At 47.6% G+C, this 26,192-nt stretch overlaps 1 protein-coding gene across 1 annotated transcript in view; it reads left to right on the plus strand.

Moving 5' to 3' along the window:
• The window catches only part of LOC135513359 (ryanodine receptor 2-like), a 382,179-nt gene that overhangs the window by 194,951 nt on the left and 161,036 nt on the right, over positions 1–26,192 (plus strand). Inside the window, 8 exon segments of the mRNA XM_064936287.1 lie at positions 2,741–2,864; positions 6,611–6,726; positions 8,630–8,694; positions 12,415–12,536; positions 13,744–13,793; positions 16,195–16,255; positions 18,698–18,936; positions 20,838–20,919. Coding sequence (XP_064792359.1) covers positions 2,741–2,864; positions 6,611–6,726; positions 8,630–8,694; positions 12,415–12,536; positions 13,744–13,793; positions 16,195–16,255; positions 18,698–18,936; positions 20,838–20,919 — 859 coding nt within the window.

Genomic DNA, 26,192 nt, shown 5'->3' on the forward strand with positions numbered 1-26,192 from the left:
ATATATGTTAGAGACAGAACTAGAGACCTTAGATAGCTGTTAGAGACAGAACTGGAGGACATTAGGTAGCTGTTAGAGACAGAACTAGAGACCTTAGATAGCTGTTAGAGACAGAACTAGAGACATTAGATAGCTGTTAGAGACAGAACTAGAGACATTAGATAGCTGTTAGAGACAGAACTAGAGACATTAGGTAGCTGTTAGAGGCAGAACTAGAGACATTAGATAGCTGTTAGTGACAGAACTAGAGGACATTAGATAGCTGTTAGTGACAGAACTAGAGACATTAGATAGCTGTTAGAGACAGAACTAGAGACATTAGATAGCTGTTAGAGACAGAACTAGAGGACATTAGATAGCTGTTAGAGACAGAACTAGAGGACATTAGATAGCTGTTAGTGACAGAACTAGAGGACATTAGATAGCTGTTAGTGACAGAACTAGAGGACATTAGATAGCTGTTAGAGACAGAACTAGAGGACATTAGATAGCTGTTAGTGACAGAACTAGAGGACATTAGATAGCTGTTAGTGACAGAACTAGAGGACATTAGATAGCTGTTAGTGACAGAACTAGAGGACATTAGATAGCTGTTAGAGACAGAACTAGAGGACATTAGATAGCTGTTAGTGACAGAACTAGAGACATTAGATAGCTGTTAGAGACAGAACTAGAGACATTAGATAGCTGTTAGAGACAGAACTAGAGGACATTAGGTAGCTGTTAGAGACAGAACTAGAGACATTAGATAGCTGTTAGAGACAGAACTAGAGGACATTAGATAGCTGTTAGAGACAGAACTAGAGACATTAGATAGCTGTTAGAGACAGAACTAGAGACATTAGATAGCTGTTAGAGACAGAACTAGAGGACATTAGGTAGCTGTTAGAGACAGAACTAGAGACATTAGATAGCTGTGGGCCCAGCCAACACAGTATAGCTGTGGGCCAAGCCAACACAGTACTGGGCCCACAGCTGTACTGTGTTGGCTGGGCACACAGCTATACTGTGTTGGCTGGGCACACAGCTGTACTGTGTTGGCTGGGCCCACAGCTATACTGTGTTGGCTGGGCCCACAGCTATACTGTGTTGGCTGGGCCCACAGCTATACTGTGTTGGCTGGGCCCACAGCTATACTGTGTTGGCTGGGCCCACAGCTATACTGTGTTGGCTGGGCCCACAGCTATCCTGTGTTGGCTGGGCCCACAGCTATACTGTGTTGGCTGGGCCCACAGCTATACTGTGTTGGCTGGGCCCACAGCTATACTGTGTTGGCTGGGCCCACAGCTATACTGTGTTGGCTGGGCCCACAGCTATCCTGTGTTGGCTGGGCCCACAGCTATACTGTGTTGGCTGGGCCCACAGCTATCCTGTGTTGGCTGGGCCCACAGCTATACTGTGTTGGCTGGGCCCACAGCTATACTGTGTTGGCTGGGCCCACAGCTATAATGTGTTGGCTGGGCCCACAGCTATACTGTGTTGGCTGGGCCCACAGCTATACTGTGTTGGCTGGGCCCACAACTATCCTGTTGGCTGGGCCCACAGCTATACTGTGTTGGCTGGGCCCACAGCTATACTGTGTTGGCTGGGCCCACGGCTATCCTGTGTTGGCTGGTCCCACAACTATCCTGTTGGCTGGGCCCACAGCTATACTGTGTTGGCTGGGCCCACAGCTATACTGTGTTGGCTGGGCCCACAGCTATCCTGTGTTGGCTGGTCCCACAACTATCCTGTTGGCTGGGCCCACAGCTATACTGTGTTGGCTGGGCTCACAGCTATACTGTGTTGGCTGGGCCCACAGCTATCCTGTGTTGGCTGGGCCCACAGCTATACTGTGTTGGCTGGGCCCACAGCTATACTGTTGGCTGGGCACACAGCTATACTGTTGGCTGGGCCCACAGCTATACTGTTGGCTGGGCCCACAGCTATACTGTTGGCTGGGCTCACAGCTATACTGTGTTGGCTGGGCCCACAGCTATACTGTTGGCTGGGCTCACAGACATACTGTGTTGGCTTGGCTCACAGCTATACTGTTGGCTGGGCCCACAGCTATCCTGTGTTGGCTGGGCCCACAGCTATCCTGTGTTGGCTGGGCCCACAGCTATCCTGTGTTGGCTGGGCTCACAGCTATACTGTGTTGGCTGGGCCCACAGCTATACTGTGTTGGCTGGGCTCACAGCTATACTGTGTTGGCTGGGCCCACAGCTATACTGTGTTGGCTGGGCCCACAGCTATACTGTGTTGGCTGGGCCCACAGCTATACTGTGTTGGCTGGGCCCACTGTGTTGGCTGGGCCCACAGCTATACTGTGTTGGCTGGGCCCACAGCTATCCTGTGTTGGCTGGGCTCACAGCTATCCTGTGTTGGCTGGGCTCACAGCTATACTGTGTTGGCTGGGCCCACAGCTATACTGTGTTGGCTGGGCCCACTGTGTTGGCTGGGCTCACAGACATACTGTGTTGGCTGGGCTCACAGCTATACTATACTGCTCACACAAGGACTCTCCAAACAGTCACTCCTGCTTCGTGGACGTGCTATAGTAGTACACTTGAAGTTTTGCTTTGCACCTGATTTCCTAACTGCTGGTTTGATTTAAGTTCAGTTAACAACCAGCAGGTGTCACTGTGACACTGTGTGAAGTCCTCTCATTCAATGACGCCGCAACGGTCAATGTCCCCACTGTTTTCAAACATCCAAAATGTTTTTCTCTGTCTCAGTTTTCCCTCTGATCTTGTTCCAGGAGGAGGGAACCATCCGTTACTGGTGCCCTATGACACGCTCACCGCCAGAGAGAAATCCAAAGACAGAGGAAAAGCCCAAGACATTCTCAAGTTCTTTCAGATTAATGGCTACACTGTGTCCAGGTGAGGATGGCTACACTGTGTCCAGGTGAGGATGGCTACACTGTGTCCAGGTGAGGATGGCTACACTGTGTCCAGGTGAGGATGGTTAGACTGTGTCCAGGTGAGGATGGCTACACTGTGTCCAGGTGAGGATGGCTACACTGTGTCCAGGTGAGGATGGCTACACTGTGTCCAGGTGAGGATGGCTACACTGTGTCCAGGTGAGGATGGCTACAATGTGTCCAGGTGAGGATGGCTACACTGTGTCCAGGTGAGGATGGCTACACTGTGTCCCGGTGAGGATGGTTAGACTGTGTCCAGGTGAGGATGTTTATACTGTGTCCAGGTGAGGATGGTTATACTGTGTCCAGTTGAGGATGGTTAGACTGTGTCCAGGTGAGGATGGTTAGACTGTGTCCAGGTGAGGATGGTTAGACTGTGTCCAGGTGAGGATGTTTATACTGTGTCCAGGTGAGGATGGCTACACTGTGTCCAGGTGAGGATGGTTAGACTGTGTCCAGGTGAGGATGGTTAGACTGTGTCCAGGTGATGATGGTTATACTGTGTCCAGGTGAGGATGGCTACACTGTGTCCAGGTGAGGATGGTTAGACTGTGTCCAGGTGAGGATGGCTACACTGTGTCCAGGTGAGGATGGTTATACTGTGTCCAGGTGAGGGTGGTTAGACTGTGTCCAGGTGAGGATGGTTAGACTGTGTCCAGGTGAGGATGGCTACACTGTGTCCAGGTGAGGATGGTTATACTGTGTCCAGGTGAGGGTGGTTAGACTGTGTCCAGGTGAGGATGGTTAGACTGTGTCCAGGTGAGGATGGCTACACTGTGTCCAGGTGAGGATAGTTATACTGTGTCCAGGTGAGGATGGTTATACTGTGTCCAGGTGAGGATGGTTAGACTGTGTCCAGGTGAGGATTGCTACACTGTGTCCAGGTGAGGATGGTTAGACTGTGTCCAGGTGAGGATGGTTATACTGTGTCCAGGTGAGGATGGTTAGACTGTGTCCAGGTGAGGATGTGTCCAGGTGAGGATGGCTACACTGTGTCCAGGTGAGGATGGTTAGACTGTGTCCAGGTGAGGATGGTTACACTGTGTCCAGGTGAGGATGGTTAGACTGTGTCCAGGTGAGGATGTTTAGACTGTGTCCAGGTGAGGATGGTTAGACTGTGTCCAGGTGAGGATGGCTACACTGTGTCCAGGTGAGGATGGTTAGACTGTGTCCAGGTGAGGATGGTTATACTGTGTCCAGGTGAGGATGGCTACACTGTGTCCAGGTGAGGATGGCTACACTGTGTCCAGGTGAGGATGGCTACACTGTGTCCAGGTGAGGATGGTTATACTGTGTCCAGGTGAGGATGGTTAGACTGTGTCCAGGTGAGGATGTGTCCAGGTGAGGATGGCTACACTGTGTCCAGGTGAGGATGGTTAGACTGTGTCCAGGTGAGGATGGTTACACTGTGTCCAGGTGAGGATGGTTAGACTGTGTCCAGGTGAGGATGGCTACACTGTGTCCAGGTGAGGATGGCTACACTGTGTCCAGGTGAGGATGGTTATACTGTGTCCAGGTGAGGATGGTTATACTGTGTCCAGGTGAGGATGGTTATACTGTGTCCAGGTGAGGATGGTTAGACTGTGTCCAGGTGAGGGTGGTTAGACTGTGTCCAGGTGAGGATGGTTAGACTGTGTCCAGGTGAGGATGGTTAGACTGTGTCCAGGTGAGGATGGTTATACTGTGTCCAGGTGAGGATGGTTATACTGTGTCCAGGTGAGGATGGTTATACTGTGTCCAGGTGAGGGTGGTTAGACTGTGTCCAGGTGAGGATGGTTATACTGTGTCCAGGTGAGAATGGTGAGACTGTGTCCAGGTGAGGATGGCTGCACTGTGTCCAGGTGAGGATGGCTACACTGTGTCCAGGTGAGGATGGTTATACTGTGTCCAGGTGAGGGTGGTTAGACTGTGTCCAGGTGAGGATGGTTATACTGTGTCCAGGTGAGAATGGTGAGACTGTGTCCAGGTGAGGATGGCTGCACTGTGTCCAGGTGAGGATGGCTACACTGTGTCCAGGTGAGGATGGTTAGACTGTGTCCAGGTGAGGATGGTTAGACTGTGTCCAGGTGAGGATGGTTAGACTGTGTCCAGGTGAGGATGGTTATACTGTGTCCAGGTGAGGATGGTTATACTGTGTCCAGGTGAGGATGGCTACACTGTGTCCAGGTGAGGGTGGCTACACTGTGTCCAGGTGAGGATGGTTAGACTGTGTCCAGGTGAGGATGGCTACACTGTGTCCAGGTGAGGGTGGCTACACTGTGTCCAGGTGAGGATGGTTAGACTGTGTCCAGGTGAGGATGGTTATACTGTGTCCAGGTGTGGATGGTTAGACTGTGTCCAGGTGAGGATGTGTCCAGGTATGGATGGTTAGTCTGTGTCCAGGTGAGGATGGTTACACTGTGTCCAGGTGAGGATGGTTATACTGTGTCCAGGTGAGGGTGGTTAGACTGTGTCCAGGTGAGGATGGCTACACTGTGTCCAGGTGAGGATGGTTATACTGTGTCCATGTGAGGATGGTTATACTGTGTCCATGTGAGGATGGTTATACTGTGTCCAGGTGAGGATGGTTATACTGTGTCCAGGTGAGGGTGGTTAGACTGTGTCCAGGTGAGGATGGTTAGACTGTGTCCAGGTGAGGATGGTTATACTGTGTCCAGGTGAGGATGGTTAGACTGTGTCCAGGTGAGGATGGTTAGACTGTGTCCAGGTGAGGATGGTTAGACTGTGTCCAGGTGAGGATGGTTAGACTGTGTCCAGGTGAGGATGGTTAGACTGTGTCCAGGTGAGGATGGTTATACTGTGTCCAGGTGAGGATGGTTAGACTGTGTCCAGGTGAGGATGTTTAGACTGTGTCCAGGTGAGGATGGTTATACTGTGTCCAGGTGAGGATGGTTATACTGTGTCCAGGTGAGGATGGTTAGACTGTGTCCAGGTGAGGATGGTTATACTGTGTCCAGGTGAGGATGGTTATACTGTGTCCAGGTGAGGATGGTTATACTGTCTGACTGATTGATTGACTGACTGGTTGTTAACTGATTATCTGACTGACTGACTGACTGCCTGTCTATCAGTATGTAAGCTTGACTGACTGATTGTCTGACTGGCTGACTGGCTGACTGACTGACTGGCTGACTGGCGGGCTGGCTGGCTGACTGACCGGCTGACTGATTGTCTGACTGGCTGGCTGACTGATTGTCTTGCTGGCTGACTGACTGATTGGCTGGCTGGCTGACTGATTGTCTGACTGGCGGGCTGGCTGGCTGGCTGGCTGACTGACTGGCTGATTGTCTGACTGACTGGCTGACTGATTGTCTTGCTGGCTGGCTGACTGACTGGCTGACTGATTGTATGACTGGCTGACTGACTGACTGGCTGACTGATTGTCTGACTGGCTGGCTTCCTGGCTGACTGGCTGGCTGACTGATTGTCTGACTGGCTGGCTGACTGACTGGCTGACGGATTGTCTGACTGGCTGGCTTCCTGGCTGACTGATTGTCTTGCTGGCTGGCTGACTGATTGTCTGACTGGCTGGCTTCCTGGCTGATGGATTGTCTGGCTGGCTGACTGACTGACTGACTGACTGGCTGACTGATTGTCTGACTGGCTGGCTTCCTGGCTGATGGATTGTCTGGCTGGCTGACTGACTGACTGACTGGCTGGCTGACTGATTGTCTTACTGGCTGGCTGTCTGATTTATCTCTACAGGGCCATGAAAGAGCAGGAGTTGGATAGTCCCTCCATGGAGAAGCGATTTGCCTACACCTTCCTGCAGCAGCTCATCACTTACGTAGACGAGGCCCACGAACACATGCTGGAGTCTGGTGAGGATAACACTTCACATTGGTTACGTCCCCAACGGCACCCTATTGCCATAGGGCTTTGGTCAACAGTAGTGCACTACATAGGGAATAGGGAGCCATAGAGCTCTGGTCAACAGTAGTGCACTACATAGGGAATAGGGTGCCATAGGGCTTTGGTCAACAGTAGTGCGCTACATAGGGAATAGGGTGCCATAGAGCTCTGGTCAACAGTAGTGCACTACATAGGGAATAGGGTGCCATAGAGCTCTGGTCAACAGTAGTGCACTACATAGGGAATAGGGTGCCATAGAGCTCTGGTCAACAGTAGTGCACTATATAAGGTATAGGATGCCATAGAGCTCTGGTCAACAGTAGTGCACTACATAGGGTATAGGGTGCCATAGAGCTCTGGTCAACAGTAGTGCACTACATAGGGAATAGTGTGCCATAGAGCTCTGGTCAACAGTAGTGCACTATATAGGGTATAGGATGCCATAGAGCTCTGGTCAACAGTAGTGCACTACATAGGGTATAGGGTGCCATAGAGCTCTGGTCAACAGTAGTGCACTACATAGGGAATAGGGTGCCATAGAGCTCTGGTCAACAGTAGTGCACTATATAGGATATAGGGTGCCATAGGGCTTTGGTCAACAGTAGTGCACTACATAGGGAATAGGGTGCCATAGAGCTCTGGTCAACAGTAGTGCACTATATAGGGTATAGGATGCCATAGAGCTCTGGTCAACAGTAGTGCACTACATAGGGAAAAGGGCTGTAGCATAAAGTAGTGCACTATATAGGGAATAGGGCTGTAGCATAAAGTAGTGCACTATATAGGGAATAGGGCTGTAGTATAAAGTAGTGCACTATATAGGGAATAGGGCTGGAGCATAAAGTAGTGCACTATATAGGGAATAGGGCTGTAGCATAAAGTAGTGCACTATATAGGGAATAGGGTGCCATTGGGGATTAAGCCACTGTCTGCCACTTAAATGACTATTACTTCAATTTAAACATTAACAATACTAATGTCTATTATTCCACTAAATCCTGTTGTCCCTGTTCTGATGTCCCCCTCCCCTCTATAAGATGTTGGGACACCACCTAATGTCTATTAGTCCACTAACTCCTGTTGTCCCAGTTCTGATGTCCCTGTTCTGATGCCCCCCTCCCCTCTATAAGATGTTGGGACACCACCTAATGTCTATTAGTCTACTAACTCCTGTTGTCCCTGTTCCGATGTCCCTGTTCCGATGTCCCCCTCCCCTCTATAAGATGTTGGGACACCACCTAATGTCTATTAGTCCACTAACTCCTGTTGTCCCTGTTCCGATGTCCCTGTTCCGATGTCCCCCTCCCCTCTATAAGATGTTGGGACACCACCTAATGTCTATTAGTCCACTAAATCCTGTTGTCCCTGTTCTGATGTCCCCCTCCCCTCTATAAGATGTTGGGACACCACCTAATGTCTATTAGTCCACTAAATCCTGTTGTCCCTGTTCTGATGTCCCCCTCCCCTCTATAAGATGTTGGGACACCACCTAATGTCTATTAGTCTACTAACTCCTCTTGTCCCTGTTCTGATGTCCCTGTTCTGATGTCCCTGTTCCGATGTCCCCCTCCCTCTATAAGATGTTGGGACACCACCTAATGTCTATTAGTCTACTAACTCCTCTTGTCCCTGTTCTGATGTCCCTGTTCTGATGTCCCTGTTCTGATGTCCCCCCCCCCTCTATAAGATGTTGGGACACCACCTAATGTCTATTATTCCACTAAATCCTGTTGTCCCTGTTCTGATGTCCCTGTTCTGATGTCCCCCTCCCCTCTATAAGATGTTGGGACACCACCTAATGTCTATTAGTCTACTAAATCGTTGTCTCTGTTCCTCTTGTCCCTGTTCCGATGTCCCCCTCCCCTCTATAAGACGTTGGGACACCACTGAAAGGAGAGAGCGTTCCTCACGAGCAGCAGATGAAGTTTTTTGGAAAGGTGAGCCTGACTCCGGCCTGCTTTTGTCCACCATGTCCCACCACCTCAACAACCGAACACACAAACAGCAACCTCAGAAGGCCAAATAGCATTTACGGAATATACTGAGCTCCAACCGTAGTGGGACAAATCAGATCAGTTTATTAGTTCATTAGTCACGTGACTTACAGGCTTACAGGCTCTAACCAACAGTGCAAAAATGGTATTAGATTAACAATAGGTAAGTAAAGAAATAAAACAACAGTAAAAAGACAGGCTATGTACAGTAGAGAGGCTATGTACAGTAGAGAGGCTATATACAGTAGAGAGGCTATATACAGTAGAGAGGCTATGTACAGTAGAGGCTATATACAGTAGAGAGGCTATATACAGTAGAGAGGCTATATACAGTAGAGAGGCTATGTACAGTAGAGGCTATATACAGTAGAGAGGCTATATACAGTAGAGAGGCTATATACAGTAGAGAGGCTATATACAGTAGAGAGGATATATACAGTAGAGAGGTTATATACAGTAGAGAGGTTATATACAGTAGAGAGGTTATATACAGTAGAGAGGTTATATACAGTAGCGAGGCTATATACAGTAGCGAGGCTACATACAGTAGAGATGTTATATACAGTAGAGAGGCTATATACAGTAGAGAGGTTATATACAGTAGAGAGGTTATATACAGTAGAGAGGATACATACAGTAGAGAGGCTATATACAGTAGAGAGGTCATATACAGTAGAGAGGCTACATACAGTAGAGAGGTTATATACAGCAGAGAGGCTACATACAGTAGAGAGGCTATATACAGTAGAGAGGCTATATACAGTAGAGGTTATATACAGTAGAGGCTATATACAGTAGCGAGGCTACATACAGTAGAGAGGCTACATACAGTAGAGAGGCTATATACAGTAGAGAGGTCATATACAGTAGAGAGGCTACATACAGTAGATAGGCTATATACAGTAGAGATGCTACATACAGTAGAGAGGTTATATACAGTAGAGAGGTTATATACAGTAGAAAGGTTATATACAGTAGAGAGGCTATATACAGTAGAGAGGCTATATACAGTAGAGAGGCTACATACAGTAGAGAGGCTACATACAGTAGAGAGGCTATATACAGTAGAGAGGCTATATACAGTAGAGAGGCTATATACAGTAGAGGTTATGTACAGTAGAGAGGCTATATACAGTAGAGAGGCTATATACAGTAGAGAGGCTATATACAGTAGAGAGGCTATATACAGTGGAGAGGCTATATACAGTAGAGAGGCTATATACAGTAGAGAGGCTGTATACAGTAGAGAGGCTGTATACAGTAGAGGCTATATACAGTAGAGAGGCTATATACAGTAGAGAGCCTATATACAGTAGAGAGGCTATAGACAGTAGAGATGTTATATACAGTAGAGAGGATACATACAGTAGAGAGGTTATATACAGCAGAGAGGCTATATACCGTAGAGAGGCTATATACCGTAGCGAGGCTATATACAGTAGAGAGCTTATATACAGTAGAGGCTATATACAGTAGAGGCTATATACAGTAGCTAGGCTACATACAGTAGAGAGGCTACATACAGTAGAGAGGCTACATACAGTAGAGAGGTCATATACAGTAGAGAGGCTACATACAGTAGAGAGGCTACATACAGTAGAGAGGCTACTTACAGTAGAGATGCTACATACAGTAGAGAGGTTATATACAGTAGAGAGGTTATATACGGTAGAGAGGTTATATACAGTAGAGAGGTTATATACGGTAGAGAGGTTATATACGGTAGAGAGGCTATATACAGTAGAAAGGTTATATACAGTAGAGAGGCTATATACAGTAGAGAGGCTATATACAGAAGAGAGGTTATATACAGTAGAGGCTACATACAGTAGAGAGGCTATATACAGTAGAGAGGCTATATACAGTAGAGGTTATATACAGTAGAGAAGTTATATACAGTAGAGAGGCTACATACAGTAGAGAGGCTATATACAGTAGAGAGGCTATATACAGGAGAGGCTCTATACAGTAGAGAGGCTATATACAGTGGAGAGGTTATATACATTAGAGGTTATATGCAGTAGAGAGGCTATATACAGTAGAGAGGCTATATACAGTAGAGAGGCTGTATACAGTAGAGGCTGTATACAGTAGAGAGGCTATAAACAGTAGAGGCTATATACAGTAGAGAGGCTATAAACAGTAGAGAGGCTATATACAGTAGAGAGGCTATATACAGTAGAGAGGCTATATACAGTAGCGAGGCTATATACAGTAGAGAGACTATAAACAGTAGAGAGGCTATATACAGTAGCGAGGCTATATACAGTAGAGAGGCTATAAACAGTAGAGGCTATATACAGTAGAGAGGCTACATACAGTAGAGAGGCTATATACAGTAGAGAGGCTACATACAGTAGCGAGGCTACATGCAGACACCTGTTAGTGAGGCTGATTGAGGTAGTTATTGTAGTTACTGTTATTGTAATGGTGAGGGGTTAGCATGCTAACCTCCCCTGTTATTGTAATGATGAGAGGTTAGCATGTCTTGGAGGTATGCTAACCTCCCCTGTTATAGTAATGATGAGAGGTTAGCATGTCTTGGAGGTATGCTAACCTCCCCTGTTATAGTAATGATGAGAGGTTAGCATGTCTTGGAGGTATGCTAACATCCCCTGTCATTGTAATGGTGAGAGGTTTGCATGTCTTGGAGGTATGCTAACATCCCCTGTCATTGTAATGGTGAGAGGTTAGCATGTCTTGGAGGTATGCTTACCTCCCCTGTTATAGTAATGGTGAGAGGTTAGCATGTCTTGGGGGTATGCTAACCTCCCCTGTTATAGTAATGGTGAGAGGTTAGCATGTCTTGGAGGTATGCTAACCTCCCCTGTTATAGTAATGATGAGAGGTTAGCATGTCTTGGAGGTATGCTAACCTCCCCTGTTATAGTAATGATGAGAGGTTAGCATGTCTTGGAGGTATGCTAACCTCCCCTGTTATTGTAATGCTGAGAGGTTAGCATGTCTTGGGGGTATGCTAACCTCCCCTGTTATAGTAATGGTGAGAGGTTAGCATGTCTTGGAGGTATGCTAACCTCCCCTGTTATAGTAATGATGAGAGGTTAGCATGTCTTGGAGGTATGCTAACCTCCCCTGTTATAGTAATGATGAGAGGTTAGCATGTCTTGGAGGTATGCTAACCTCCCCTGTTATAGTAATGATGAGAGGTTAGCATGTCTTGGAGGTATGCTAACCTCCCCTGTTATAGTAATGATGAGAGGTTAGCATGTCTTGGAGGTATGACATTTGTGCATCTGTAACTTTCTCACTCATTATTTTTCACGATTCATTCAGGATTATATGAAATCATGTTAACATTCAGATTAATGAAGTGTTTAGAAACATATTCTATTCTTCTTTACAATATATATATATATTTTTTAAATACATGATTTACTATTAATTTCTATTGGGCAACCAAATAATCTGAAACACAACCAAAACAAACAGCCAATACAGCCAACAATAGTGACAAGCAACAGGGCCTTATACAATAACACCCAGGCCAGGACAACACAGGTCCAATGAGATGAGCTAGCGAGCAACACAGACTGGTTACCGGACAGGAGATGACCTTCGTCTCTCTGAGCAGCTAGAGTCTTTCACGATCACCTGATGAACTATTTCTGACCCGTGAGACTAATGGAACCCTGGGCTCCCTTAGGTGGTCCTGCCATTGGTCGACCAGTACTTCAAGAATCACCGCCTCTACTTCCTGTCCACGGCCATCCGACCAATCAGCAGCGGGGGCCACGCCTCCAATAAGGAGAAGGAGATGGTGACAAGGTGAGAGATTATACATAGATTTGCATGTCCAATACGTTGCTTCAGTCTCTGTAGTACAATATTAATACATGGAATGTGATTGGTGCTGTGGGATTGTTTAACATACTCTTTGAAGAGGTCGGGTTTCAGATGTTTTCAGAAGATGGGCAGGGGACTCTGTTGTCTTAGTTTTAGGGGGAAGCTAGTTCCCCCTTTGGGGGTGCCAGGAGCACAGTGTTGCTTTGAAACCCTGGACTGTAGCTCTAGTCTTGACACAGCGTTGTTTTGAAACCCTGGACTGTAGCTCTAGTCTTGACACAGTGTTCTTTTGAAACCCTGGACTGTAGTAGCTCTAATCTTGACACAGTGTTGTTTTGAAACCCTGGACTGTAGCTCTAGTCTTGACACAGTGTTGTTTTGAAACCCTGGACTGTAGCTCTAGTCTTGACAAAGTGTTGTTTTGAAACCCTGGACTGTAGCTCTAGTCTTGACACAGTGTTGTTTTGAAACCCTGGACTGTAGCTTTAGTCTTGACACAGTGTTGTTTTGAAACCCTGGACTGAAGCTCTAGTCTTGACACAGTGTTGTTTTGAAACCCTGGACTGTAGCTCTAGTCTTGACACAGTGTTGTTTTGAAACCCTGGACTGTAGCTCTAGTCTTGACACAGTGTTGTTTTGAAACCCTGGACTGTAGCTCTAGTCTTGACACAGTGTTGTTCTGAAACCCTGGACTGTAGCTCTAGTCTTGACACAGTGTTGTTTTGAAACCCTGGACTGAAGCTCTAGTCTTGACACAGTGTTGTTTTGAAACCCTGGACTGTAGCTCTAGTCCTGACACAGTGTTTTTTTGAAACCCTGGACTGTAGCTCTAGTCTTGACACAGTGTTGTTTTGAAACCCTGGACTGTAGCTCTAGTCTTGACACAGTGTTGTTTTGAAACCCTGGACTGTAGCTCTAGTCTTGACACAGTGTTGTTTTGAAACCCTGGACTGTATCTCTAGTCTTGACACAGTGTTGTTCTGAAACCCTGGACTGTAGCTCTAGTCTTGACACAGTGTTGTTTTGAAACCCTGGACTGTAGCTCTGTAGATGTGTAAATCTGAGTGATTCAGACATCACTCGCTCTTATAAAGCAGACTATTCTTCTTCGTCTTCAAGTTGCGTCACTTGATTATCTCTGTCTTTGTTTCCCCTCTTTCCTCTTCCGTTGTCTTCATCTTCTCTTCAGTCTGTTCTGCAAACTGGGCCTTCTTGTCAGACATAGGATATCGTTGTTTGGTAAGAAGGATGTGAAGAGTGTGCTTCTAAGGATAGTGTGGACATTTGGAATGTGTCCCAAATGACTCCCTATTCCCTATGTAGTGCACTACGTTTGACCAAATCCATAAACCCTATGTAGTGCACTACTTTTGACCAGAACCCTATTTCCTATGTAGTGCACTACTTTTGACCAAATCCATATTCCCTATGTAGTGCACTACTTTTGATCAGAGCCCTATTTCCTATGTAGTGCACTACTTTTGACCAGAACCCTATTTCCTATGTAGTGCACTACTTTTGACCAAATCCATATTCCCTATGTAGTGCACTACTTTTGACCAGAACCCTATTTCCTATGTAGTGCACTACTTTTGACCAGAACCCTATTTCCTATGTAGTGCACTACTTTTGACCAAATCCATATGCCCTATGTAGTGCACTACTTTTGATCAGAGCCCTATTCCCTATGTAGTGCACTACTTTTGACCAAATCCCTATTCCCTTTGTAGTGCACTACTTTTGACCAGATCCCTATGCACTATAAAGGGTGCCATTTGGGACACATACTATAGTTTAATGCTGTGTCTAATACCCCTGTCTCCATCCCCAACCCCTGTTCCCTGCTCCTACACCTGGTCCCAGCTCCTACCCCTGGTCCCAGCTCCTACCCCTGGTCCCAGCTCCTACCCCTGGCCCCAGCTCCTACCCCTGGCCCCAGCTCCTACCCCTGGTCCCAGCTCCTACCCCTGGTCCCAGCTCCTACCCCTGGTCCCAGCTCCTACCCCTGGTTCCAGCTCCTACCCCTGGTCCCAGCTCCTACCCCTGGCCCCAGCTCCTACCCCTGGCCCCCAGCTCCTACCCCTGGCCCCAGCTACTGCCCCTGGTCCCCAACTCCTACCCCTGGTCCCGGCTCCTACCCCTGGTCCCGGCTCCTACCCCTGGTCCCGGCTCCTACCCCTGGTCCCGGCTCCTACCCCTGGTCCCGGCTCCTACCCCTGGTCCCGGCTCCTACCCCAGGTTCCAGCTCCAACCCCTGGTCCCAGCTCCTACCCCTGGTCCCAGCTCCTACCCCTGGTCCCAGCTCCTACCCCTGGTTCCAGCTCTTACCCCTGGTCCCAGCTCCTACCCCTGGTCCCAGCTCCTACCCCTGGTTCCAGCTCCTACCCCTGGTCCCCAGCTCCTACCCCTGGCCCCGGCTCCTACCCCTGGCCCCGGCTCCTACCCCTGGTCCCGGCTCCTACCCCTGGTCCCGGCTCTTACCCCTGGTCCCGGCTCCTACCCCTGGTCCCGGCTCCTACCCCTGGTCCCCAGCTCCTACCCCTGGTCCCAGCTCCTACCCCTGGTCCCCAGCTCCTACCCCTGGTCCCAGCTCCAACCCCTGTTCCCAGCTCCTACCCCTGGTCCCAGCTCCTACCCCTGGTCCCAGCTCCTACCCCTGGTCCCAGCTCCTACCCCTGGTCCCAGCTCCTACCCCTGGTCCCAGCTCCTACCCCTGGTCCCAGCTCCTCCCCCTGGTCCCAGCTCCTCCCCCTGGTCCCAGCTCCTCCCCCTGGTCCCAGCTCCTCCCCCTGGTCCCAGCTCCTCCCTATAGGCACTTAAAATAATGCAGATGCCTGTGAAGCATGCAAACGTTCTAAGCCGATGAGACATAATACTCTATGCATGGAGTAAAGTGTAGTTCCTGTGCTGTTTGTCACATTTGAAAGCCGGGTTTGAAAAGCCCTGCCTTAGGTTTAGGATACTGGTGTTTTATATTGGAAGTGTGTGATCTGTCCATCTAAACCGACATGAGTGTGGTCTTCAGTAGTATGAGTACACTGGACTCTGTGGTTCTGTCTCCATGCATGTCTCAGCTCTACACTGGACTCTGTGGTTCTGTCTCCATGCATGTCTCAGCTCTACACTGGACTCTGTGGTTCTGTCTCCATGCATGTCTCAGCTCTACACTGGACTCTGTGGTTCTGTCTCCATGCATGTCTCAGCTCTACACTGGACTCTGTGGTTCTGTCTCCATGCATGTCTCAGCTCGTCTATATGCTGTGGTTCTGTCTCCATGCTTGTCTCAGCTCGTCTATATGCTGTGGTTCTGTCTCCATGCTTGTCTCAGCTCGTCTATATGCTGTGGTTCCGTATCCATGCTTGTCTCAGCTCGTCTATATGCTGTGGTTCTGTATCCATGCTTGTCTCAGCTCGTCTATATGCTGTGGTTCTGTATCCATGCTTGTCTCAGCTCGTCTATATGCTGTGGTTCTGTGTCCATGCTTGTCTCAGCTCGTCTATATGCTGTGGTTCCGTATCCATGCTTGTCTCAGCTCGTCTAAATGCTGTGGTTCTGTGTCCATGCTTGTCTCAGCTTGTCTATATGCTGTGGTTCTACAGGACGACTCGTGCTGTAACACTGCCTCATGTCTCCACACAGGAAGCCATGCGACCTCCATAGTCAACTGTCTTCACATACTGGGCCAGACACTGGACGCCAGGTGAGTGACCACATGAACCCTATTCATATGGAAGTCATATTGAGTGTGTTTGGATCCCCATTAGCTGATGCGGTAAAAGTTGTTTTTCTCAACATGTTAGTTTCACCATTACCCACTAGATTTACAATCCAGCCATCTCTCAACATGTTGTTTCACCATTACCCTCTGGGTTTAGAATCCAGCCCTGATACTGTGAGAATCCAGCCATCTCTCAACATGTTAGTTTCATCATTACCCACTGGGTTTAGAATCCAGCCCCGATAATGTGAGAATTCAGCCATCTCTCAACATGTTAGTTCCACCATTACCCTCTGGATTTAGAATCCAGCCATCTCTCAACATGTAGTTCCACCATTACCCACTGGACTTAGAATCCAGCCATCTCTCAACATGTAGTTCCACCATTACCCACTGGGTTTAGAATCCAGCCATCTCTCAACATGTAGTTTCACCATTACCCACTGGACTTAGAATCCAGCCATCTCTCAACATTTTAGTTTCACCATTACCCACTGGGTTTAGAATCCAGCCATCTCTCAACATGTAGTTTCACCATTACCCTCTGGATTTAGAATCCAGACATCTCTCAACATGTAGTTTCACCATTACCCACTGGATTTAGAATCCAGCCATCTCTCAACATGTAGTTTCACCATTACCCACTGGACTTAGAATCCAGCCATCTCTCAACATGTAGTTTCACCATTACCCACTGGACTTAGAATCCAGCCATCTCTCAACATGTAGTTTCACCATTACCCACTGGACTTAGAATCCAGCCATCTCTCAACATGTAGGTCCACCATTACCCACTGGACTTAGAATCCAGCCATCTCTCAACATGTTGTTTCACCATTACCCACTGGACTTAGAATCCAGCCATCTCTCAACATGTAGTTGCACCATTACCCACTGGATTTAGAATCCAGCCATCTCTCAACATGTTAGTTTCACCATTACCCTCTGGGTTTAGAATCCAGCCATCTCTCAACATGTAGTTCACCATTACCCTCTGGGTTTAGAATCCAGCCATCTCTCAACATGTAGTTTCACCATTACCCACTGGACTTAGAATCCAGCCATCTCTCAACATGTAGTTTCACCATTACCCACTGGGTTTAGAATCCAGCCATCTCTCAACATGTAGTTTCACCATTACCCACTGGACTTAGAATCCAGCCATCTCTCAACATGTAGTTTCACCATTACCCACTGGACTTAGAATCCAGCCATCTCTCAACATGTAGTTGCACCATTACCCTCTCGATTTAGAATACAGCCATCTCTCAACATGTAGTTTCACCATTACCCTCTCGATTTAGAATACAGCCATCTCTCAACATGTTAGTTTCACCATTACCCACTGGACTTAGAATCCAGCCATCTCTCAACATGTAGTTGCACCATTACCCACTGGATTTAGAATCCAGCCATCTCTCAACATGTAGTTTCACCATTACCCACTGGACTTAGAATCCAGCCATCTCTCAACATGTAGTTTCACCATTACCCTCTGGATTTAGAATCCAGCCATCTCTCAACATATAGTTTCACCATTACCCTCTGGATTTAGAATCCAGCCATCTCTCAACATGTAGTTTCACCATTACCCACTGGACTTAGAATCCAGCCATCTCTCAACATGTAGTTTCACCATTACCCTCTGTACTTAGAATCCAGCCATCTCTCAACATGTAGTTTCACCATTACCCACTGGACTTAGAATCCAGCCATCTCTCAACATGTAGTTTCACCATTACCCACTGGACTTAGAATCCAGCCATCTCTCAACATGTAGTTTCACCATTACCCACTGGACTTAGAATCCAGCCATCTCTCAACATGTAGTTTCACCAATACCCTCTGGACTTAGAATCCAGCCATCTCTCAACATGTAGTTTCACCATTACCATCTGGACTTAGAATCCAGCCATCTCTCAACATGTTGTTTCACCATTACCCTCTGGACTTAGAATCCAGCCATCTCTCAACATGTAGTTCCACCATTACCCTCTGGATTTAGAATCCAGCCATCTCTCAACATGTAGTTTCACCATTACCCTCTGGACTTAGAATCCAGCCATCTCTCAACATGTAGTTTCACCATTACCCTCTGGACTTAGAATCCAGCCATCTCTCAACATGTTGTTTCACCATTACCCTCTGGACTTAGAATCCAGCCATCTCTCAACATGTTGTCTGCATCCCCACAACCTGTGCATTTGAGAAAGCTTGGTGTGATTGTGAGTTAATGGTTGCTTTGGTATCTCCATTCATAATAATCTGTTCCATGAAGCAGACTATTTTATCCTGAACCACCTCGTGTGTGTGTGTGTATACATTTTAAGTATGGGTGGCCCCGGGATTTGAACCCACAATCCTGGCGGTACCAGCGCCGTTCTCTACCAACTGATGGTAATATAATCCGTGTCTGTTCTCCAGGACGGTGATGAAGACGGGTCTGGAGACGGTGAAGGCGGCGTTGAGGGCGTTCTTCGACAACGCAGCAGAGGACTTGGAGAAGACTCTAGAGAACCTGAAACAGGGCCAGTTCACTCACAGTCACTCCCAGCCCAAAGGAGTCACCCAGATCATTAACTACACCAGCGTAGCCCTGCTCCCTGTCCTCTCCTCCCTGTTCGAACACATCGGGCAGAACCTCTTTGGGGAAGACCTCATATGTATGCATACCAGTAGATCAATTCACATTTGGATCATTTGTTTTTTCCCTGAACAAAACCTGATATAGGGGCAATTCCATCAAAGCCTGATGAGAGCTTGTAGCACCACCTATTGGCCAATGATGAAACTGCACTTAGCTGTTGCTCAAACATGAGACAAGCCCTCATTAGTCATTGTTAATTAAATAGGCCATCCCTGTATCTCACACAAGACCAGCCCTCATTAGTCATTGTTAATTAAATAGGCCATCCCTGTATCTCACACAAGACCAGCCCTCATTAGTCATTGTTAATTAAAAAGACCATCCCTGTATCTCACACAAGACCAGTCCTCATTAGTCATTGTTAATTAAAAAGACCATCCCTGTATCTCACACAAGACCAGCCCTCATTAGTCATTGTTAATTAAAAAGACCATCCCTGTATCTCACACAAGACCAGCCCTCATTAGTCAATGTTAATTAAAAAGACCATCCCTGTATCTCACACAAGACCAGCCCTCATTAGTCATTGTTAATTAAAAAGACCATCCCTGTATCTCACACAAGACCAGCCCTCATTAGTCATTGTTAATTAAATAGGCCATCCCTGTATCTCACACAAGACCAGTCCTCATTTGTCATTGTTAATTAAATTGGCCATCCCTGTATCTCACACAAGACCAGTCCTCATTAGTTATTGTTAATTAAAAAGACCATCCCTGTATCTCACACAAGACCAGTCCTCATTAGTCATTGTTAATTAAAAAGACCATCCCTGTATCTCACACAAGACCAGTCCTCATTAGTCATTGTTAATTAAATAGGCCATCCCTGTATCTCACACAAGACCAGTCCTCATTTGTCATTGTTAATTAAATTGGCCATCCCTGTATCTCACACAAGACCAGTCCTCATTAGTTATTGTTAATTAAAAAGACCATCCCTGTATCTCACACAAGACCAGTCCTCATTAGTCATTGTTAATTAAATAGGCCATCCCTGCATCTCACACAAGACCAGTCCTCATTAGTCATTGTTAATTAAATAGGCCATCCCTGTATCTCACACAAGACCAGTCCTCATTAGTCATTGTTAATTAAAAAGGCCATCCCTGTATCTCACACAAGACCAGCCCTCATTAGTCATTGTTAATTAAAAAGACCATCCCTGTATCTCACACAAGACCAGTCCTCATTAGTCATTGTTAATTAAAAAGGCCATCCCTGTATCTCACACAAGACCAGCCCTCATTAGTCATTGTTAATTAAAAAGACCATCCCTGTATCTCACACAAGACCAGTCCTCATTAGTCATTGTTAATTAAAAAGGCCATCCCTGTATCTCACACAAGACCAGTCCTCATTAGTCATTGTTAATTAAAAAGGCCATCCCTGTATCTTACACAAGACCAGTCCTCATTTGTCATTGTTAATTAAATAGGCCATCCCTGTATCTTACACAAGACCAGTCCTCATTTGTCATTGTTAATTAAAAAGACCATCCCTGTATCTCACACAAGACCAGTCCTCATTAGTCATTGTTAATTAAAAAGGCCATCCCTGTATCTCACACAAGACCAGCCCTCAGTCATTGTTAATTAAAAAGGCCATCCCTGTATCTTACACAAGACCAGTCCTCATTAGTCATTGTTAATTAAAAAGGCCATCCCTGTATCTCACACAAGACCAGTCCTCATTAGTCATTGTTAATTAAAAAGGCCATCCCTGTATCTTACACAAGACCAGTCCTCATTAGTCATTGTTAATTAAAAAGGCTTCATGTATATCTGGCTTAAAGTACCAATAAATAAGCCAAGGCCTGTTTGACCCCTAATGTCTTATTGTAGTCCAACTACACCGTCCTGTAAAGGTCATACTGTAGGTCCTCTGTGTAAGAAGACTTCCCTTGTTGTCTTCACAGTGGATGATGTCCAGGTGGCCTGTTATAGGATCCTCAACAGCCTGTACAGTCTCGGTACCAACAACAGCATCTACGTAGAAAGGTAACGTCAAAATGAAATGCAATGTGAACATGATGATTAATTAAGAGGAAGTCAATCACACAGTCAACTCGAGGTCATTTAGTAAGTTCACCATTCTGTGATTCTCACTGTTAAACATCGTAACAGTGTTCAACACAATGCTATTTTCGTCATCAATCGATATGATCCGTTATCATTCGATCTGATCCGTTATCATCTGATCTGATCCGTTATCATCTGATCTGATCCGTTATCATTCGATCTGATCCGTTATCATTCGATCTGATCCATTATCATTCGATATGATCCGTTATCATTCGATCCGATCTGTTATCATCTGATCTGATCCGTTATCATTCGATCTGATCCGTTATCATCTGATCTGATCCGTTATCATCTGATCTGATCCGTTATCATTCGATATGATCCGTTATCATCTGATCTGATCCGTTATCATCTGATCTGATCCGTTATCATCTGATCTGATCCGTTATCATCTGATCTGATCCGTTATCATATGATCTGATCCGTTATCATCTGATCTGATCCGTTATCATCTGATCTGATCTGTTATCATCTGATCTGATCCGTTATCATTCGATATGATCCGTTGTCATCTGATCTGATCCGTTATCATCTGATCTGATCCGTTATCATCTGATCTGATCCGTTATCATCTGATCTGATCCGTTATCATTCGATCCGATCCGTTATCATCTGATCTGATCCGTTATCATCTGATCTGATCCGTTACCATTCGATCTGATCCGTTATCATTTGATCTGATCCGTTATCATCTGATCTGATCCGTTATCATCTGATCTGATCTGTTATCATCTGATATGATCCGTTATCATCTGATCTGATCCGTTATCATCTGATCTGATCCGTTATCATCTGATCTGATCCGTTATCATCTGATCTGATCCGTTATCATCTGATCTGATCCGTTATCATTCGATCCGATCCGTTATCATCTGATCTGATCCGTTATCATCTGATCTGATCCGTTACCATTCGATCTGATCCGTTATCATTCGATCTGATCATTCAACGGCCATTTTTTTTCTAAAGTCATCTGGTATAATTTAATTTCAACCCAATAAGCAAAAAAATTTAACCGTACCAATCTTCATGTTAAACTACTTTTACAAATGTCAAAATGAATTCAATGTGAATATGATGATTAAGAGGACGATAGGGTGTCTTGGAACTGATCAGCTACCCAGCTGGTTGAAATGGATTAAAAATATATAATCCAACCAGTTACGCCATTCATGTCCATTACAGAAATATAATTAGGGGTTCTAGCAGAGAAGCTGGGTGAGACCCTATTGTATTTAATTAGGGGTTCGAGCAGAGAAGCTGGGTGAGACCCTATTGTCTTTAATTAGGGGTTCGAGCAGAGAAGCTGGGTGAGACCCTATTGTCTTTAATTAGGGGTTCGAGCAGAGAAGCTGGATGAAACCCTATTGTATTTAATTAGAGGTTCGAGCAGAGAAGCTGGGTGAAACCCTATTGTATTTAATTAAGGGTTCGAGCAGAGAAGCTGGGTGAGACCCTATTGTATTTCATTAGGGGTTCAGGCAGAGAAGCTGGGTGAGACCCTATTGTATTTAATTAGGGGTTCGGGCAGAGAAGCTGGGTGAGATCCTATTGTATTTAATTAGGGGTTCAGGCAGAGAAGCTGGGTGAGATGTAGCCAAACAGCCATGGAGCCAAACAGCCATACAGCCATGGAGCCAAACAGCCATGGAGCCAAACGGCCATGGAGCCAAACGGCCATGGAGCCAAACGGCCATGGAGCCAAACGGCCATGGAGCCAATCGGCCATGGAGCCAATCGGCCATGGAGCCAATCGGCCATGGCGCCAATCAGCCATGGAGCCAAACAGCCATGGAGCCAAACAGCCATGGAGCCAAACAGCCATGGAGCCAAACAGCCATGGAGCCAAACAGCCAAACAGCCATGGAGCCAAACAACCAAACAGCCATGGAGCGAAACAGTCATGGAGCCATACAGCCAAACAGCCATGGAGCCAAACAGACATGGAGCCAAACAGCCAAACAGCCATGGACCCAAACAGTCATGGAGCCAAACAGCCAAACAGCCATGGAGCCAAACAGCCATGGAGCCAAACAGCCAAACAGCCATGGAGCCAAACAGCCAATCAGCCATGGAGCCAAACAGCCAATCAGCCATGGAGCCAAACAGCCATGGAGCCAAACAGCCATGGAGCCAAACAGCCATGGAGCCAAACAGCCAATCAGCCATGGAGCCAATCAGCCATGGAGCCAAACAGCCATGGAGCCAAACAGCCAAACAGCCATGGAGCCAGTCAGCCATGGAGCCAAACAGCCATGGAGCCAAACAGCCATGGAGCCAAACAGCCATGGAGCCAAACAGCCAATCAGCCATGGAGCCAAACAGCCATGGAGCCAAACAGCCATGGAGCCAAACAGCCAATCAGCCATGGAGCCAAACAGCCATGGAGCCAAACAGCCATGGAGCCAAACAGCCATGGAGCCAAACAGCCAATCAGCCATGGAGCCAAACAGCCATGGAGCCAAACAGCCATGGAGCCAAACAGCCATGGAGCCAAACAGCCATGGAGCCAAGCAGCCAATCAGCCATGGAGCCAAACAGCCATGGAGCCATGGAGCCAATCAGCCATGGAGCCAAACAGCAATGGAGCCAAACAGCCAAACAGCCATGGAGCCAAACAGCCAATCAGCCATGGAGCCAAACAGCCATGGAGCCAAACAGCCATGGAGCCAAACAGCCAATCAGCCATGGAGCCAAACAGCCAATCAGCCATGGAGCCATGGAGCCAATCAGCCATGGAGCCAAACAGCCAATCAGCCATGGAGCCAAACAGCCATGGAGCCAAACAGCCAAACTGCCATGGAGCCAAACAGACAATCAGCCATGGAGCCAAACAGCCATGGAGCCAAACAGCCATGGAGCCAAACAGCCATGGAGCCAAACAGCCATGGAGCCAAACAACCATGGAGCCAAACAGCCATGGAGCCAATCAGCCATGGAGCCAAACAGCCAATCAGCCATGGAGCCAAACAGCCAATCTGCCATGGAGCCAAACAGCCAATCAGCCATGGAGCCAAACAGCCATGGAGCCAAACAGCCAATCAGCCATGGAGCCAAACAGCCATGGAGCCAAACAGCCATGGAGCCAAACAGCCATGGAGCAAAACAGCCAATCAGCCATGGAGCCAAACAGCCATGGAGCCAAACAGCCAATCAACCATGGAGCCAAACAGCCAATCAGCCATGGAGCCAAACAGCCATGGAGCCAAACAGCCAATCAGCCATGGAGCCAAACAGCCATGGAGCCAAACAGCCATGGAGCAAAACAGCCAATCAGCCATGGAGCCAAACAGCCATGGAGCCAAACAGCCAATCAACCATGGAGCCAAACAGCCAATCAGCCATGGAGCCAAACAGCCAATCAGCCATGGAGCCAAACAGCCAATCAGCCATGGAGCCAAACAGCCAATCAGCCATGGAGCCAAACAGCCAATCAGCCATGGAGCCAAACAGCCATGGAGCCAAACAGCCAAACAGCCATGGAGCCAAACAGCCAATCAGCCATGGAGCCAAACGGCCATGGAGCCAAACGGCCATGGAGCCAAACAGCCATGGAGCCAAACGGCCATGGAGCCAAACAGCCATGGAGCCAAACAGCCATGGAGCCAAACAGCCAATCAGCCATGGAGCCAAACAGCCATGGAGCCAAACAGCCAAACAGCCAAACAGCCATGGAGCCAAACAACCAATCAGCCATGGAGCCAAATAGCCAATCAGCCATGGAGCCAAACAGCCAATCAGCCATGGAGCCAAACAGCCAATCAGCCATGGAGCCAAACAGCCATGGAGCCAAACAGCCAAACAGCCATGGAGCCAAACAGCCAATCAGCCATGGAGCCAAACAGCCAAACAGCCAAACAGCCATGGAGCCAAACAGCCAAACAGCCAATCAGCCATGGAGCCAAACAGCCAAACAGCCAAACAGCCATGGAGCCAAACAGCCAAACAGCCAATCAGCCATGGAGCCAAACAGCCATGGAGCCAAACAGCCATGGAGCCAAACAGCCAAACAGCCATGGAGCCAAACAGCCAATCAGCCATGGAGCCAAACAGCCAATCAGCCATGGAGCCAATCAGCCATGGAGCCAAACAGCCATGGAGCCAAACAGCCATGGAGCCAAACAGCCAATCAGCCATGGAGCCAAACAGCCATGGAGCCAAACAGCCATGGAGCCAAACAGCCAATCAGCCATGGAGCCAAACAGCCATGGAGCCAAACAGCCAATCAGCCATGGAGCCAAACAGCCATGGAGCCAAACAGCCAATCAGCCATGGAGCCAAACAGCCATGGAGCCAAACAGCCAATCAGCCATGGAGCCAATCAGCCATGGAGCCAATCAGCCAATCAGCCATGGAGCCAAACAGCCATGGAGCCAAACAGCCATGGAGCCAAACAGCCAAACAGCCATGGAGCCAAACAGCCATGGAGCCAAACAGCCATGGAGCCAAACAGCCATGGAGCCAAACAGCCATTCAGCCATGGAGCCAAACAGCCATGGAGCCAAACAGCCATGGAGCCAAACAGCCAATCAGCCATGGAGCCAAACAGCCAATCAGCCATGGAGCCAAACAGCCATGGAGCCAAACAACCATGGAGCCAAACAGCCAATCAGCCATGGAGCCAAACAGCCATGGAGCCAAACAGCCAATCAGCCATGGAGCCAATCAGCCATGGAGCCAAACAGCCATGGAGCCAAACAGCCAAACAGCCATGGAGCCAAACAGCCAATCAGCCATGGAGCCAAACAGCCATGGAGCCAAACAGCCAAACAGCCATGGAGCCAAACAGCCAATCAGCCATGGAGCCAAACAGCCATGGAGCCAAACAGCCAAACAGCCATGGAGCCAAACAGCCAATCAGCCATGGAGCCAAACAGCCATGGAGCCAAACAGCCAAACAGCCATGGAGCCAAACAGCCAATCAGCCATGGAGCCAAACAGCCATGGAGCCAAACAGCCAAACAGCCAAACAGCCATGGAGCCAAACAGCCAAACAGCCATGGAGCCAAACAGCCAAACAGCCATGGAGCCAAACAGTCTAATAGTTATTCTTTCTAACTACTTTCTATTTACATCCTCAATTTCTGCAAGATGCCAAAATATTGGCCATAACAGGACAGGCCAGTGGATTCCCTCTGGGGGGGGGGGAGTTTTCTCTAAACCAATGCTTATGACACATCCAGAACCAG

The sequence above is a fragment of the Oncorhynchus masou genome, chromosome 24, assembly GCF_036934945.1.
Source record: "Oncorhynchus masou masou isolate Uvic2021 chromosome 24, UVic_Omas_1.1, whole genome shotgun sequence".
Taxonomy (NCBI): Eukaryota; Metazoa; Chordata; class Actinopteri; order Salmoniformes; family Salmonidae; genus Oncorhynchus; species Oncorhynchus masou.